The sequence below is a fragment of the Podarcis raffonei genome, chromosome Z (genome assembly GCF_027172205.1).
Source record: "Podarcis raffonei isolate rPodRaf1 chromosome Z, rPodRaf1.pri, whole genome shotgun sequence".
Classification (NCBI taxonomy): Eukaryota; Metazoa; Chordata; class Lepidosauria; order Squamata; family Lacertidae; genus Podarcis; species Podarcis raffonei.
Window position 1 is genome coordinate 25,096,779 of NC_070621.1, and position 17,084 is coordinate 25,113,862.

A 17,084-nucleotide genomic window follows, 5' to 3' on the forward strand; every position below is an offset into this window, starting at 1 on the left:
TAATCATCAAGGTCAAAATACTATTCAAAATCTTTTTATAGCCACATAGGTTATTCTTTGGTTAGCTCTGGAGGTCTGTATCAATAGCAACTAGAAAATTGGCTTAGTAAAGTACTGGACTACACAGAAACTGACAAGCTGAAAAGTGAGAAGGCAGGAATAGATTTGGGATCTTGGATTGGAAAGAAATGAATTTTTACAAGGTGTGAAAACAATGTGTGATAACCAGTGTTAATCATACTCAGAGTAGACTCACTGAAATAAAAAAATGTAACTCAATTCAATGGGTCTACTCAAGAGTATCATCTAGTTCAATATGCCCAATAAGCAGAGAATCTCCGTGATGAAGGCAATCAATAAACTGTTTGGATTGCTGACTGCTTGTGCCCAACATATCCAAAGCAACCAAATTCACTCATTTTCCTTGAACTCACTGACTGTTTTTCCTATCAGAAATCAATCTCTGCCCTGGATCCAGAAATTAAGCTCTGGTAATCTGTGGTTTCCTTGAGGAAATATTCTCCGCCCAGCAGAAAGAAACCGTTGAATAGTGGGTAGACATGGCAGACGACACAGCGATTTCTCCAAAGCAGCTCTTTATTTTGTAAGCTGGAACAGAAAACTGAACAGCAAACAGCTCAGCCGGCCTGCTTTTATAGGCAGCCAGCTATCAACATTGTAGCAACAACAACCCAGGGTTTCCCGCCTAAAATAACTGACGTGGACCTGAGTGAAAACTATCTACAGTATCCCCCTGCTGGCCCAGGGTGAGAACTTCAGTACATAACAGAAACCATTGGTGAATTAAACCACTATAAACTTGAAATTTATCTGAATAATAGGATGTGTGAACCAATATAGGTGCATTGATAAACAGAGTTAGATGGGAAGCCTTATTCTTAATGTGCTCCCCATTTCTAAGGGGCAAGAAGTCCCAGGGAACACCGGAAATTCATGGTGTATAATAAACATTTTGTTTACAAACACAGGAGCAGAGCATATGAGAAGCACATCTGCACATCTTCAGCAGTCTGCCATTTCATAACAACTGCATCCAATTCGCAGGGACAGCCCTTACCCCCTGCAATTGTATAACCTTTAGCCAAATCCCATATTCAAACCAGCAAAACTGACTTCACAGAGGAAAGCAGCCGCTGCTTTCCCCCTTCTTTATTTAGTGAGTTCACGGGAAAAGGAAGAACCTAACAAGGAGAGGGAAGCAGCTCCTGTTCATGGTCTCCAGCCCATGCTACCTTTCCCACAATGCCGTTCTGTCTTGATCTCGCATTAATCTGCAAATTCTCCTTATGCAGACACTTGCATTTAACTGTACATACTTTTTAAAAATGCATACTTTTCTCCCAAAATATCCACTTTTAAATGTATTTAGTGCTTTTCCAGCTGCACTGGCTCCCAGAGGAGTACAGGGTCAGATTTAAGGTGCTGCTTTTGACCTTTAAAGCCCTTCACGGCCTAGGACCCTCGTGCCTACGGGACTGCCTCTCCCGGTATGCCCCACGGAGAGCCTCAAGGTCCATAAATAGCAACACCCTAGTGGTCCCGGGCCCTAAGGAAGTTAGATTGGCTTCAACCAGAGCCAGGGCCTTTTCAACTCTGGCTCCGGCCCGGTGGAACGCTCTGCCTCATGAGACCAGGGCCCTGCAGGATCTGATTTCTTTCCGCAGGGCCTGTAAGACAGAGTTGTTCCGCCTGGCCTTTGGCTTGGAGCCAATTTGATTCCCTCCCCCTCTTCCTTTTTTCTTTTTCCTTTCTCCTCCTGTGAAGAGGCTGCATTTTAATATTTTAATGTTTCAATATTTTAATCTTGTATTTTAATCTTGTTTTTAAGTTGTATTCATTCAACTTGTTTTTATTATTGCTTGTTAGCCGCCCTGAGCCCGGCCTTGGCTGGGGAGGGCGGGGTATAAATAAAAATTATTATTAGTATTTTAATACATCTGAATACTCGGGAAGTGCTAAGGCTGGCAGACAACTAAGCTGGAATCCACACTGGAAAACGTAGATTGGTTTTTTACTGGAACTCACAAGTAACAAGTTCTTCAAGCGCTTCAAGGGGTTATTAATTTGTTTGGCTTTGCTTTGTTATATATTCTGTGTTTTCAATTTTGTATTTTTATGTGGAAGTCTGATCTTTCGCTACGCTGTACAGATCTAGCCTCATGTTTTGATGTTGTGAACAGCCCTGTGGTCTTCAAATGAAGGATGGTATACAAATTTAGTAAGTAAAATAAAAATAAATACTTCCCACACCTAAAATTGTCTCCATCCACCACCCCTCCCCAAATTGAGTTTCTTACCCTTGGGCAGGTTGGGTGGCAGGAGTGGAGAGGAACAATAACTCCCTCTCTGTACCCAGCAACACAATCAGATTGAACAGAAGGTGGGTGATACTGGGAAGGCACAGGAAGAATTATGTATATTTAAAAAGAAAAGCATCAACTCAGGATGATAAAGCATACAAGTCCATAAAACAGATCCTAACCCATATGCACAGAATATCCTTTCAAAGCCCTAAACAGTTTAGGCTACCTGAAGGATGGCTTACACCCCTGACCCTGCTTGTGATCTGAAGTCGACATCTGAGGTCCTGCTTGGGCGCTCACTGGAAACATCAGCTGGTAAGTACATAAAGCTGTGTTGGCCCTGCATTGTGCAACTCTTTCCCAATTAGAAGCCACTTGGCCCCTTCATTTCTGTCATTAGGGCAGGCCTTTATTTAAGGAGAGGAGAGGAGCTTTGATACTGCCTTTTCTTAAGTGGGCTTAGGTGATCTAATTAGGTTACTCCCATGCATCTATTTGTCTGTATCCACTCAGTGCTTCACATTCTGCCAGGTGTTGTATTATTTTTACCAGGGCTTTTTTCAGCAAGAACTCAGTTCCGGTACCTCTCAGGTGGGCACCATTACTAAGAGAACAATGGAGGCATCCACTGTGAGTTCTAGCACCTCTTTTTCTAGAAAACACCAATGATTTTTACTTTGTCTTTCACTGCTAAGAGTATAAATCCTAAGAAGTCACGGTTCAAAAAACAAGGAGGTCGGCATAGTTTTTAGCATATGTGCAGGGAAAAGAACTTATTTGAAAATGCGGGAACGGACCTCGCCACTGCAGAAAGTCAGTTTTCACTGGAAACAAAAAACCTTGATGGAAAATGTGGCAGAGAAATGACTGACAAAGGAACTATTCAATTCACAGCCGTTTTGCCTACTTGCAACATTTCTCCTGAAAATGCATATTTGAAACTTGCCAGAAACAAAAACATCACTACAGCACCATCCAGTGGCTAAAAATATGCACACACACAAAATGATGGGCAAGAACCAAAAAGCAGAGGGGATGTGCTATAGTCAAGATTTCTTACATCCAGTGCTTTCTTTTCTGGGGGGGGGGGGCAGAGGTACGCATACCCCTAAACATTTTATGAATCTAAGTTTGGCCTCACTGAGAGGCAGTATTTCAATATGAGTAGGAAAATGAAAGTACCCCCTAAACATATTTTTAGATAAAAAAGCACTGCTTACATCTGTTCCTGTAACAGTAGCAGTAAGTACCACCACCATACACAATAATGCAAGGAGGGAATCATGGTTTGGATATACAGTGGTACCTTGGTTCTCGAAGGGTTTGGCTCCCTAACAAATTGGCTCCCGAACGCTGCAAACCCGGAAGTCTTCCAGTCTGCAAACATTTTTTGGAAGCTGAACATCCTACACGGCTTCTGCTTTACTGCAGGAGCTTCCTGCAACCAATCAGAAGCAGCACCTTGGTTTTCAAACGTTTTGGGAGTCAAACGGACTCCCAGAAAGGATTACGGTAAGTTCGGAACCAAGGTACCACTGTAAAAAGGTAAAGGTAAAGGGACCCCTGACTGTTAAGTCCAGTCGCAGACGACTCTGGGGTTGCAGTGCTCATCTCACCTTTCTAGCCGAGGGAGCTGGCATTTGTCTGCAGTTTTTCTAGGACATGTGGCCAGCATGACTAAGCCGCTTCTGGAGAGACCAGAGCAGCGCAGGGAAACGCCGTTTACCTTCCTGCTGGAGTGGTACCTATTTATCTACTTGCACTTGACGTGCTTTTAAACTGCTAGGTGGGCAGGAGCTGGGACCGAGCAACAGGAGCTCACCCCATCGTGGGGATTCAAACAGTTGACCTTCTGATCAGCAAGCCCCAGGCTCTGTGGTTTAGACCACAGTGCCACCTGTGTTCCTCAGGTACCACTGTATTCATAGCTAAAGCTTATGGAATGGAAATGAGCAGATGAAGGGATAAGGAGAAGTAACTAGAACAACCTGTGGCCTTTCAGATGTTGATGAACCACAATTCCCATCACCCTTGACCACTGGTTGGGGCTAGACTCCTGTTTCAATTATGGTGCTGTTTTTAATGAGGTTGTTTCATTGCATGTTTTAATTACAGGTGCTTATATTTTAAACACACACACAAATATACCCTGCCCCCTCCATCAAATTTTCACAGTACAAAGTGATGAGAATTGCACTCGGAAATGTGAGATAACAATTGATTGATACTTAGAATCATAGAATAGAATCATAGAATCATAGAGTTGGAAGAGACCACAAGGGCCATCGAGTCCAACCCCCTGCCAAGCAGGAAACACCATCAGAGCACTCCTGACATATGGTTGTCAAGCCTCTGCTTAAAGACCTCCAAAGAAGGAGACTCCACACTCCTTGGCAGCAAATTCCACTGTCGAACAGCTCTTACTGTCAGGAAGTTCTTCCTAATGTTTAGGTGGAATCTTCTTTCTTGTAGTTTGGATCCATTGCTCCGTGTCCGCTTCTCTGGAGCAGCAGAAAACAACCTTTCTCCCTCCTCTATGTGACATCCTTTTATATATTTGAACATGGCTATCATATCACCCCTTAACCTCCTCTTCTCCAGGCTAAACATGCCCAGCTCCCTTAGCCGTTCCTCATAAGGCATCGTTTCCAGGCCTTTGACCATTTTGGTTGCCCTCCTCTGGACACGTTCCAGTTTGTCAATGTCCTTCTTGAACTGTGGTGCCCAGAACTGGACACAGTACTCCAGGTGAGGTCTGACCAGAGCAGAATACAGTGGCACTATTACTTCCCTTGATCTAGATGCTATACTCCTATTGATGCAGCCCAGAATTGCATTGGCTTTTTTAGCTGCCGCGTCACACTGTTGGCTCATGTCAAGTTTGTGGTCAACCAAGACTCCTAGATCCTTTTCACATGTAGTGCTCTCAAGCCAGGTGTCACCCATCTTGTATTTGTGCCTCTCATTTTTTTTGCCCAAGTGCAATACTTTACATTTCTCCCTGTTAAAATTCATCTTGTTTGTTTTGGCCCAGTTCTCTAATCTGTCAAGGTCGTTTTGAAGTGTGTTCCTGTCCTCTGGGGTGTTAGCCACCCCTCCCAGTTTGGTGTCATCTGCAAATTTGATCAGGATGCCCTTGAGTCCATCATCCAAGTCGTTGATAAAGATGTTGAATAAGACCGGGCCCAAGACAGAACCCTGTGGCACCCCACTAGTCACTCTTCTCCAGGATGAAGAGGAACCATTGATGAGCACCCTTTGGGTTCGGTCAGTCAGCCAGTTACAAATCCACTGAGTGGTAGCATAGTCAAGACCGCATTTTACCAGCTTCTTTACAAGAATATCATGGGGCACCTTGTCAAATGCCTTGCTGAAATCAAGGTAGGCTACATCCACTGCGTTCCCTTCATCTACCAGGCTTGTAATTCTGTCAAAAAACGAGATCAGGTTAGTCTGACATGACTTATTTTTCAGAAATCCATGCTGACTATTGGTGATCACAGCATTCCTTTCCAGGTGCTCACAGACTGTTTGCTTAATGATCTGCTCCAGAATCTTCCCTGGTATTGATGTCAGACTGACTGGGCGGTAATTATTTGGGTCCTCTCTTTTCCCCTTTTTGAAAATAGGGACAACATTTGCCCTCCTCCAGTCTGCCGGGACTTCGCCTGTTCTCCAGGAATTCTCAAAGATGACTGCCAGTGGTTCTGAAATCACATCTGCCAGTTCTTTTAATACTCTTGGATGCAGTTCATCTGGCCCTGGAGACTTGAATACATCTAGACTAGCCAAGTATTCTTGTACTATCTCCTTAGTTATTCTGGGCTGTGTTTCCTCTGCTGAATCATTTGCTCCAAATTCTTCAGGTCGGGCATTGTTTTCTTTATCGGAGAAGACTGAGGCAAAGAAGGCATTGAGGAGTTCAGCCCTTTCTGTGTCCCCTGTTTGCATTTCACCATCTTCTCCTCTGAGTGACCCCACTGTTTCTTTGTTCTTCCTTTTGCTACGAACATACCCATAAAAGCCTTTTTTGTTGCTTTTAACCTCTCTAGCAAGCCTGAGTTCATTCTGTGCTTTAGCTTTTCTGACTTTGTGTCTACACGTGCTGGCTATTTGTTTGAATTCCTCTTTGGTGGTTTCCCCCCTTTTCCATTTTTTGTACACATCCTTTTTTAATCTTAACTCAGTTAAAAGTTCTTTAGATAGCCACCCTGGCTTCTTTAGGCACCTTCCATGTTTCCGTCTCATTGGTATTGCCTGAAGTTGTGCTTTTACTATCTCCCTCTTAACAAACTCCCAGCCATCATGAACTCCCTTTCCTTTTAGTATTACTGTCCATGGGATCTCACCCAGCACTTCCCTAAGTTTTATGAAGTCGGCTTTCTTAAAGTCGAGAAATTGAGTCCTAGTATGCTTGGCTGCTCCTTTCCGCTGTATAGTAAACTTCAGAAGAGCATGATCACTCGCGCCTAATGATACTTCCACTTCTACCCCACTAACCAGGTCATCAACATTGGTTAGGACCAGATCTAAAATGGCTGTTCCTCTTGTTGCTTCTCCCACTTTCTGGACAATGAAGTTGTCTGCAAGGCCAGTGAGGAATCTGTTTGACCTTATGCTCTTGGCTGAGTTTGACATCCAACAAATATCCGGGTAATTGAAGTCCCCCATTACTACTATCTCCCTTCCTTTTGCATGCTTGGCCATCTGTTCCAGGAAGGCATCATCTATGTCCTCCGTTTGGCTTGGGGATCTATAGTAAACTCCCACAATGAGGTCACTGTTATTCTTCTCTCCCTTAATTTTGACCCAAATGCTCTCACTTTGGCTTTGAGGTTCTAAATCTTGGATCTCTTCACAGGTATACACATCCCTGACATATAACGCCACTCCTCCTCCTTTCTTGTCTGGTCTGTTTCTCTGAAATAGATTGTATCCCTCCATTATTACATTCCAATCGTGGGACTTATCCCACCAGGTTTCAGTGATGCCTATTATGTCATATTTAGTTTGCTGTACCAAGAGCTCAAGCTCATCTTGTTTATTTCCCATACTTTGTGCATTAGTGTACAGACATTGAAGTCCATTAATCATTCCCCCGTGTCTCTTATTTAAGGATTTTTTCCTCCCACCACTAGGTCTGCGTGCTGTTTGCTCCATTCGGTCTATGACATTTGGATGATCATCTTCATCAATTGATAGACTCCTACCTTCAGGAGCACTGTCTCCCTCCCCCACATTAGTCAGTTTAAAGCCCTCCTGATGAGGTTTCTGAGATTTTTTGCAAAAACATTCCTACCAACCGTTGTGAGGTGCAGCCCATCGCTTGCCAGAAGTCCATCTTCAAGAAACTGCATTCCGTGATCTAAGAATCCAAACCGTTCCTGTTTACACCATTTGCGAAGCCAGTTGTTCACTTCCACTATTTTTCCCTCTCTCCCTGGGCCACGTCGTTCAACTGGGAGGACAGATGAGATGACAATTTGTGCATTTAATTGCTTCAATTTCCTGCCCAGAGCCTCGTAATCTCTTTTGATCTTCTGGAGGCTATTGCTTGCAGTGTCATTGGTTCCCACATGAACCAAGAGGAAGGGGTATTTGTCAGTGGGTTTTATGATTCCTTGCAGTCGTTCAGTTACATCTTGGATCTTAGCCCCGGGGAGACAGCACACTTCCCGAGACATCTTGTCAGGCCCACAGATCACTGCTTCTGTTCCCCTCAGTAGGGAATCCCCTATCACCACTACACGCCTCCTCTTAGGTCTGGTCGGGGTTCTTCCGTGAGCTGTCCGTTCCAAGGTCGCCTGCACATTCCCTGAAGACTGCCTTTGCTGCTCGTCTTCATATACCTGATCGACTGTAATGAGGGAGAGATCCTCAAATGGAGTCTGCTCTTCGTCTTCCATGCTAGGGGAAAGGACCTCAAAGCGATTGCGTATTTCTAAACAATCAGAGCGAACCCTGGGCCTCCTACTTCTTTGAGTCACGTTTCTCCATATATCTGGCTCCTGTGTTGGTGAACTAGCCTCCTTCTCAGGGGAGTCCCCTGTCTCCTCCTTGGTGGAGACGGTGTGCTCTGTTGCTTCCAAGAAGAGCTCCAGCTCACTAATTCTTTGGAGCGTAGCTACACGTTCCTCCAGTTGCTGGACTTTGTCTTTTAAGAGGGCAATCAACATGCAATTGCTGCAGGTAAAGCTGCCTGCAACCTTTGGCAAGATGGCAAACATTGCGCAGGAACCACAGGCGACTGCAGCTGTTCCCTCACCCTCCATCTTGAGAAGGTGTCGTTGGGGGTGACTACAGCGGTCCTCCATCATAAAAAGCGTGAAGACAGGACAAATAAATCCCCCCAAATAAACCTATATCTCCCCCAACAAACGTTTGAGACTAGCTCCCCTAAATCTTATTAAGCATTCATTCCAATTCGTTTATAACACACAATATGACTCCTGCACAGACTTTAGCAGGCATCTACACTATGACTTTAAAGCACATCCAATGCACGTTTAAAGCATGTGGCTCCCCTGCAAAATATGGGAACTGTAGTTTCCTGCTAACATAGCTACAATTCCCAGCCCCCTTAACAAATTACAGTTCCCAGGATTCTTTAGGGGAAGTCATGTGCTTTAAATGTGTGTTGGATATGTTTTAAATGTATAGTGTGGGGCTGCACTTTTCTTTGCCGGGCACACCAAGGAACAGGGATGCTGTTAGGACTCCAAACCCCATCAGCCTCAGCTAGCATGGCCAGTGGTCAGGGATGATGGGAACTGTAGATCAACCACATCTGGAAGGTGCAAGCTTTGCCACCCATGCCCTAGTAGTTCTCATATTGATCAAGCCTCATGTTATTTTATTCTAGTGTATATTTAATGAAAAGCAGAAAGGACCCTCTTTTCTTTAAATTCAGTGGACAAGCTTCTTTAGAGCAAATAAATACAGCAGTTAAAGTGGCCTTCAGCAACATGGTGCATCATAACGGGGGGTGGGCTTGGGCTGTGATCTTTGATGAGGGTGTTACAAGCAGGTCCTGGTTTTCATCTGTGAACTGTTGACATCTTTCCTTTAAGCAGTAGATAGAGCTGCATGATGTACTTCCGGGTCATTTTCTGCAGAAAACTGCCAATCCGCGATTGGTTTGCACTGAAGGCTTGGCTAGCTGAACTCAGGCTTAATGTTCACATTAACATGAAAGCTGGTAACATCATGAAAGTCACAAAGACTGAAAACATTTATCTTCTGAAGACTGCAGGTGGATTCAGATGACCTGTTACAAACTCAAGGGGACAGGGTAGATATAACACAGCCCAACTATGGTATGATATCAGTATTTCCCTCATCTTTTCTCCTTGGATCATCTCATTTAGCTGTGATTCCTGCATTGCAAGGGGTTGGATTAGATGACCCTTGGGTCCCCTTCCCGTTCTGTGATTCTATTATTCCTCCTCTCAGTTTCAGAGCCAACTGTGCGAAAATTCACTCTTAGCCATAAAACTGAGCAGTTACATAAGAGGGTTAGCCCAAAGTACAGTATGCAACCGCAGCTGGAAGCAGGGGTTACGCATGAAATTATGCTAACCTCATCTGTCATGTTAAAAGCTCAGCAGATGCTGGCACTTAGCACTTCTTTCACAGACAACCACACGCAACATGTGGACATTGGAATGCAGGGCTAGCCCTTAAGGTGAAGGGCAGGTAAGAGGTCAAAATCAAATAATGTTAAAGTCAGGGCAATGGCTCTGAGAGCTCTACAGGTGAATAATGCATGAATAAGGCTCATGCCTACTGCTAATATATATTTAACAGAAACAGTTTTCATAAGAGATCTTACTAATCTTTATTGAGCTTCCACTTCAGGTACTTATAGAGGCTTAATGCTGATGTACAGGTAACTTGCAACTTACACTTACTTAACGTATGTGCTCACAGCTTTAAGCACATTGCCAAAAAATAATAATAGTAAATTAAAAATGATGCAGAAATGGCACACAGAGTGAAAAAATGAAAGCCAGCAGCCTTCACTGAGTGTGTTTGGGTGAAGAGGCAGATGGAGAGGGTGCGGAGGAGGCCATGGAGACGAGTAATTTTTTTAATGGTTTTTAAGGGGTGTTCTGGCTTTATGTGATTTTGCTTATGCGCACGATAGCCAGGAATATAATCCCTGGCATGTTAAGTTGCAAGTTACCTGTACGTTATAGCCCCCGTCATCAAATCCTATTCCCCCAAGCATTTTCTTAACCAAATTGATACTGCCTGCTAAATGGTTTATGGCAAAGTAACCTCAAGCAAACTCAACACTGAAACATAATCAAAAGTCTAAAACCTGAATGACATTGTGCCCTATTTGAAATAGGGCTGAGCAAAGAAGTGTGTGTTTAGAGGTGGGCAGGAGGGGGGATTTTTGCTACTGCTTGCTTCCTGGACCACTAAGGCCATGTCAAAGCTACAAGTCAGTGAATTGGTTTTCTTTTGCTGCAAAGCAGTCCATATTTTAATTTCATTTGCCACTGCAAGCACACATGTATGTTGAAATTATATATACAGGAGTAATTTCAAATGTGTGAGCTTCCTTTTACAGCTGATTTATTCAAATGCCAATTACTTTGTCCAAGAATGCAGCAAATTTTTCTGGCTGTCCAGGAGGAAAAGGCTTCAGGGTTGAAAAGTCTGATGTTTGAAGTGTCTTCAGAAGGGTCCTATAGAAAAATAACCCCCAAAAAACACCCCACACACAAAAATTACGATTTTGGAAGAGGTAGTTCATTCAGTTCTTTTACCCTTATAAATAGCCCTGCAAGATACAACAGATTACATTATAGTGACTTGCCCAAGATTTCCTGATGAGCTTCCTGGCTGAGCAAATATTTACCGTATAAGACTCACTTTTTCCCTCCTAGAAAGTAAGGGGAAATGTGTGTGCATCTTATGGAGCAAATGCAGGCTGTGCAGCTATCACAGAAGCCAGAACAGCAAGAGGAATTGCTGCTTTCACTGCGCAGCGGTCCCTCTTGCTGTTCTGGCTTCTGAGATTCGGAATATTTTTTTTTCTTGTTTTCCTCCTCCAAAAACTAGGTGCGTCTTGTGGTCTGGTGCATCTTACAGAGTGAAAAATACGGTAATCCCTACACCCAGACTAGATCCACTACACCATGCTGGACCCCATGATCAATTTCACAAGCTTTCCATGAGCTGGATTTGCACATTACAGCAGATGTGCAGCTACCATTTTAAATAAATAAATAAATAGTAGTCCTGCTTCCCTTCTTCCTAGTAACATCCAGTAACACAAAATGTGAGATGCCACTCCAATAAGCTGCAGGTTTTCCTGCCTCTGAGTGCCACTTCAGTGGCAATGATACTGTATCATATATTTTGCACTGCTAGTCCTAGGTGGAAGAATGAAATGTGGAGGCTGCTTTTTTCAGTGGTAGTTCTGCATCTACTATAACATTTCAGAAGAACACAGAGCAGAAAAAAACGTTTTGCTTGCTTGTTTGGCTGCCTTGGTTTTTTTTCCCTAGAGAGAGGAGAAGGAAACTGAGCAGGAGTTTTATTTATTGAAGGGTTGTCTTCCAACTGCTGCTCTTTCTCACATATCCCCCTAAATACACACCCAGGTGTTAGGTTCAGCAGAGGAGGCCATCTTGGTAGTTCCTCTGCCTTCAGAAGCTTGGGTGGTAGTGGCCTGGGAGAGGGCATTCTCTGAGGCAGTCCCTAAGCTGCAGAACACCCTCCCCACAAAGGTGCTTCTGGTATCTTCGTTATACAGCTTCCAAGTGTGAAAGTCAAGCTCAGGAGGCTGAGGTGACCCTCATGAAATCTCAGCTTCTAAGTCCTGTTTCAGTGTTTCATGGATTTCCTTACATTTATACCCCCAGCTTTCTTCCATTATGAAATCTAAAGCAGCTTACATTGATTGGTTCTCAGGCGGTCTTCCATCCAGGCACTGACTGTAAGCAGGCCTACTGAAGTTCTGCAAGGTAGGTGGGGGCTTATGTACCTTCAGAGAGCTAACCAAGAAGGGGTCTTGAAGTCTCAGAGTGAGTACCCAGCTCCTGCACAACAGGAACTGTATGAACATGCTTCCTACAACATCCCCTCCTTGGAGTCCTCCTCGTCTAGGTCAATGGAGTCATGACACCACCTGGACTCTGCTTCCAAAGTTAACGAAGAAGGGATCTCTGTAAGGATCAATGTTTATTCCTTGAAGCTGGGGCTCTGGCTTTAGCTAGAGAATGCAAAAAGTGCTGTATCTTAATGGCAGGACAAGGACTCCTCGATTGTGAACATTCTTCTTCCTGCCAAAGTCCATTGGTTTGAGACATGCATTGTTGCTTCCTTGCTTCCAGGAAGGTCAACATGGATAGTTTGCAGAAGGGCAACTAAATGGTACTGAAGAAGAGCCATGCCTGCAAGTTAGGGGGAATGAGATGCACATTGCTTTAAACAGCCTCTGCATCAGGTAACTCAAGAGCCAGTAAATAGGGTGATTAAGATCTGCAGCACTAAATTGATTCAACAGTTTTTGTAACTTTGTGTTGTGAACTGCCCTGAGACTTATGGCTGTAGTACGGAATACAAATTTAATAATAAAGTAAGTAAGTTTGCAGGAAAGCTTGCAACCAAAACAGTGTTAAAGAAGATCAATACCTGCAAGTGCAGTAAAAGAGATGGCCGTCCCTGCACAGCTGCCTTGCCAGTTCTAACTGGTGATTGTCCATAAGCTTGTCATTTACAACTACCAGTAGTGGCTTCCCTGCTTCCAATACTTCCAAGCAGCTACCAGCACCTGTAGTAGGAAAACAGCAATGAAGAATAACTAAATTACCCACCCTTCACGCTAAGATCCCAGGGAAGGTGACAACAATCAAAGCACAATGCTAAAAACAGTTTACAACAACTTACAATCAGCGAAACAAGTGTTAAATCTCAAGTGTCAAAAGCCAGGGCAAAGAGGTGTGTCTTCAGCAGCAACATTCAATTTCACTTAGCAGTGAACAAGAATTCATGCCATGGACCACCAGGGCTAGAAATGCCTATCCAGCAACATCTACCTTTTAAGGGCTTTTGTTCCTCTGAAGACTGCCGTTGTCAAACATCCATACTCCCATTAATTTGATGTATTTAACATTACACTGAGGGGCATAAAACACATATTAAGGAAGCAATCCTGTGTTTGGTGGAAGGGTGGCTAAGAGCCCGTAAGATGCTGCAGACCTCGCTCTCTCCAGACAAAAGGCCCCTCAGAAGAGCACTGGGCCAGATCTGGGGAGGCCTTTGATTCACCAAATTAAAAGCCCCATGTTATCCTGACACATGGGATGTGAAACTATGCCAGCCTTGGAACCCTCACTAATGTGGTGGAGTGGATATAGCACAGCTGGTTTAACATCCCATATGTGGTGGGATATGTAAACATCTGCAGCCATTGTGGAAGAGTTTTAATGGAAATAAGCAATACAAGTGACTCCCCTTTTATGCAGGGATTACGTTCTGGGCCCACACGTGCATATGCAAAATTGAGTAAAATGTAGAGCACCCAGGAGAGTTCTCCTTGCTCAGGAGAAAATGCACCTCAGATGCCTCTGAGGAGGGTCTCCTTGCAAGCCAGAGGCTTGTTGAGGGTGCTTGGCTGACATGCAGGGCGGTACATTATAGACTGCTCTGTTTATAAACAGAATATTAAGCTATCAAAATTAGGTCATGCAAGGGAAGACAAGTGATTTACACTACCTTTTCACATAAGGGAAACACTTCTCTCCTGAAACCTCACTGACATTAGCCAAACAGAGTGAGCCATTTGGTTGAACTTAAATCTGTGTTGATGCCAATCAAGACTTTTCTCATTGAAATAGAAGTTTTACCTGCATGACTTATGACTAGATCGGCTGTTTGCACATCTTCAGAGAGTGAGTTCTTGAACCTGAACACTTCCAGGGTAAATGTAGGTGTGCTGGTTGAAACAGGGCAAACTGTGCCCCTGCCAACCTGAAGGACAAGTCTGCTGTAGCCAAGATCCTGTAAAACCTGTAGAGGGAAAGGAAATTACAATCAGGCTTGGTACTGACTTAAGTTAAAAGAAGAGAAGAAGAAGAAGAGTTTGGATTTGATATCCCGCCTTTCACTCCCTTTTAAGGAGTCTCAAAGCGGCTAACATTCTCCTTTCCCTTCCTCCCCCACAACAAACACTCTGTGGGGTGAGTGGGGCTGAGAGAAGTGTGACTGGCCCGAGGTCACCCAGCAGCTGCATGTGGAGGAGTGGAGACACGAACCCGGTTCCCCAGATTACTAGACTACCGCTCTTAACCACTACACCATACTGGCACATCAGATCACATCAGTGTGAGCTAATTTGCCCCTCCAAGTACATAAAGCCCAGCCAGAAGCAAAAATATATAGGAGCATTTGGCAACTTATCATTGTGCTTATATCATCTTGGTGAGAGACAGTCTTTATGTTTAAACAGTAAAATGAAATTAGTGTACATCACGCATGATAAAACTGTCATTTGCATTAACCTTAATTAGGTACTTAATGCAATCTTGTATCTGTAACCCACATATTCAATATCATTTTCTGTGGATTACCGTATTTTTCGCCCTATAGTACGCACTCTTCCCCCTCCAAAAATGAAGGGGAAATGTGTGTGCTTCCTATGGGACGAATGCAGGCTTTCACTGAAGCCTGGAGAGCAAGAGGGGTCGGTGCGCACCAACCCCTCTCGCTCTCCAGGCTTCAGGAAGCTATCCGCAAGCCTTGGGAGCCTGGCGGGAGTTCCTGGACCCGTTCTGGGGACTGGACAGCCCGGCAAGCTCCGGGAGTGATGGTGAGGTTGAACGCAACCTCGCCGTTGCTCCGGGACCCATTCTGGGGGCTGGGGTTGGGGGAAGCTCAGGCTTCCCCCGCCCCCAGCCCCGCAAGCTCTGGGAGCGATGGCGAGGTTGCGCAACCTCGCCTTTGCTCCCGGACCCCCAGCCTAAAAACGAAGCCAGGACAGCGAGCGGGATCCATCCCGCTCGCTGTCCTGGCTTCTTTGCTCTTTGGGACTCAGGGGAGAATTTTTTTTTCTTCTTTATTCCCCCCCCCCCAAATAAGTACGCCCTATGGGCCGGTGCGCCCTATAGGGCAAAAAATACAGTAGTTACTGCTTGCCTTGGACACTTTGTATTGCAAGCAGGGTAGCTATGCAGGACTGGGACAATTTGTGTGCAAAAGTGCAAGTTTCCCCATAATCCCACTACATTCTTAACGGTGGAGATTTTGCTGTAAGATTGTACTGGTCTCTTACTAATCCTATGCAGAATTAAATTCCATTTATTCCACTAGGCTTTGGTGCATTCATCCCTGCATAGATGGGAGGCTGCTGCTCGACCAGGCAGATTCATATTTAAATCAAGGGCCACACAAGCACACACAGGGTGATAATACACTTCTGATATTCCACCTGTATCTGTTAACTCCCATTAAAACAGAGATGGAAGACCTGTGGCTGCCCAGATGTTGGACTGCAGCTCCCATCAGCAGGCCCATGAAGGAGAGGAGGCAGCCAGGTACACTTGCCCTGGGGCTCAGAGGGCTAAGTCACCCACAGAGGCCCACCAGGGATTTTGGAGTTTATTCTAAGACTCCTGTCCTGTGCCTCAGACAAGCTCTGCACAGTCTTGCCCATCAGCCCCAGCCAGAATGGTGTATGCCTGAGAATGATGGAAGCTGAAGCCCCCAGGGAAATCTGGAGGGTCACAGGATCCCCAGCCCTGCATTAAAACAATAAGAGTGCTTATTTCTGGTGATAAACGTGGCATGGAATGCACCACTGAGGTACATTCCACCAGCACTACCACCCCCAAAAAGTACAATGGGAACTGTTAAGGGTGCTCAGAGTTGCTAGAAGACCCCACTGCCATGTTCCCCCTCATGGACCTCCAATTTTTAGAGCGGTTTACCCCTAAATAATAATACCCCTACCCAGGAAAGTCTAGCTCTGTGAGTGTGTACGTGTGTCTCCCAATAACACTCGGCGCCCTTAACCAAAGTGCTGCTTCCAAGACGTTTTGCGGGAAGAAGCTATGCCTGCTTATAATGTGAATGCACAGTGCAGTCACCTCCATGGATCACTATGGAATTTACTTCTGAGTAACCCAAGCTAGAGGACGGGCAGGAATCATCCTGCACCTTTGTCTTTCTTCACCTATCACGTTCGCCCCCACCCCCAATATCCTTCCATGCAAAGTGCGGAGCAATACTGGGGTTCCCTTTCTTATTGGAAGCAACATTCCAGACAGGGACTCAGAAAAAAAGCAAGACTCGCAGAACTCCTAGAAGACGCCGGATGTGACGCCACGCCGGCTACACGCGCCGTTTCCGCCCGTCCATCGCTCGCCTCCGGCGGTTGCCTAGCGACGGCGGCCAAAGTCGGGAGAAGCGGGAAAAGAGAGGGTGCAAGAAGGTGGAAGAGCCTCGCCTGCAGAGCCTCCGGAGCCGTCACGGCGGCGATGAGGTCGTCGAAGCTGGTCGTGCCCACGGTGACAAAGGCGGACTTCATGGCCGGCGGAGAGGCGTCGTGACCATAGGGAAGGAAAGCTAGAGCGGAGGTCACGTAACGTCTTGGATGCGAAAAACCTCCCCACGCACCAGAAAGCCGGCGCCCTTCTGAAACGAGCAGTATCTATGGTAACCCCAGTATGCTTTGCGAGGGGGGCTGAGCATGGAAAAGTCGTCCAGAGATAGGAAAGTGTAGAGAAACGCATCTTCTTGTTTCAG

The 17,084-nt window shown here is 45.1% G+C and overlaps 1 protein-coding gene and 1 long non-coding RNA gene across 2 annotated transcripts in view; one reads left to right on the forward strand and one right to left on the reverse strand.

Annotated features, from left to right (window-relative positions):
• Nucleotides 1-10,136: 10,136 nt before the first annotated feature.
• On the reverse strand, nucleotides 10,137-16,971 carry ALG13 (ALG13 UDP-N-acetylglucosaminyltransferase subunit). The gene is made up of 4 exons (XM_053374143.1): nucleotides 16,786-16,971; nucleotides 14,189-14,351; nucleotides 12,975-13,113; nucleotides 10,137-11,020 (listed from the first exon to the last, which is right to left on the reverse strand). The coding sequence occupies exons 1-4, from the start codon at nucleotides 16,864-16,866 to the stop codon at nucleotides 10,912-10,914; spliced, it is 492 nt and encodes a 163-aa protein (XP_053230118.1). The 5' UTR covers nucleotides 16,867-16,971; the 3' UTR covers nucleotides 10,137-10,911.
• A 25-nt stretch (nucleotides 16,972-16,996) lies between these two features.
• Nucleotides 16,997-17,084, forward strand: part of LOC128406605 (uncharacterized) — a 39,222-nt gene continuing 39,134 nt past the window's right edge. The window contains exon 1 of the long non-coding RNA XR_008328536.1: nucleotides 16,997-17,083. This is a non-coding gene — a long non-coding RNA (uncharacterized LOC128406605). The remainder of the gene's footprint in view (nucleotide 17,084) is intronic.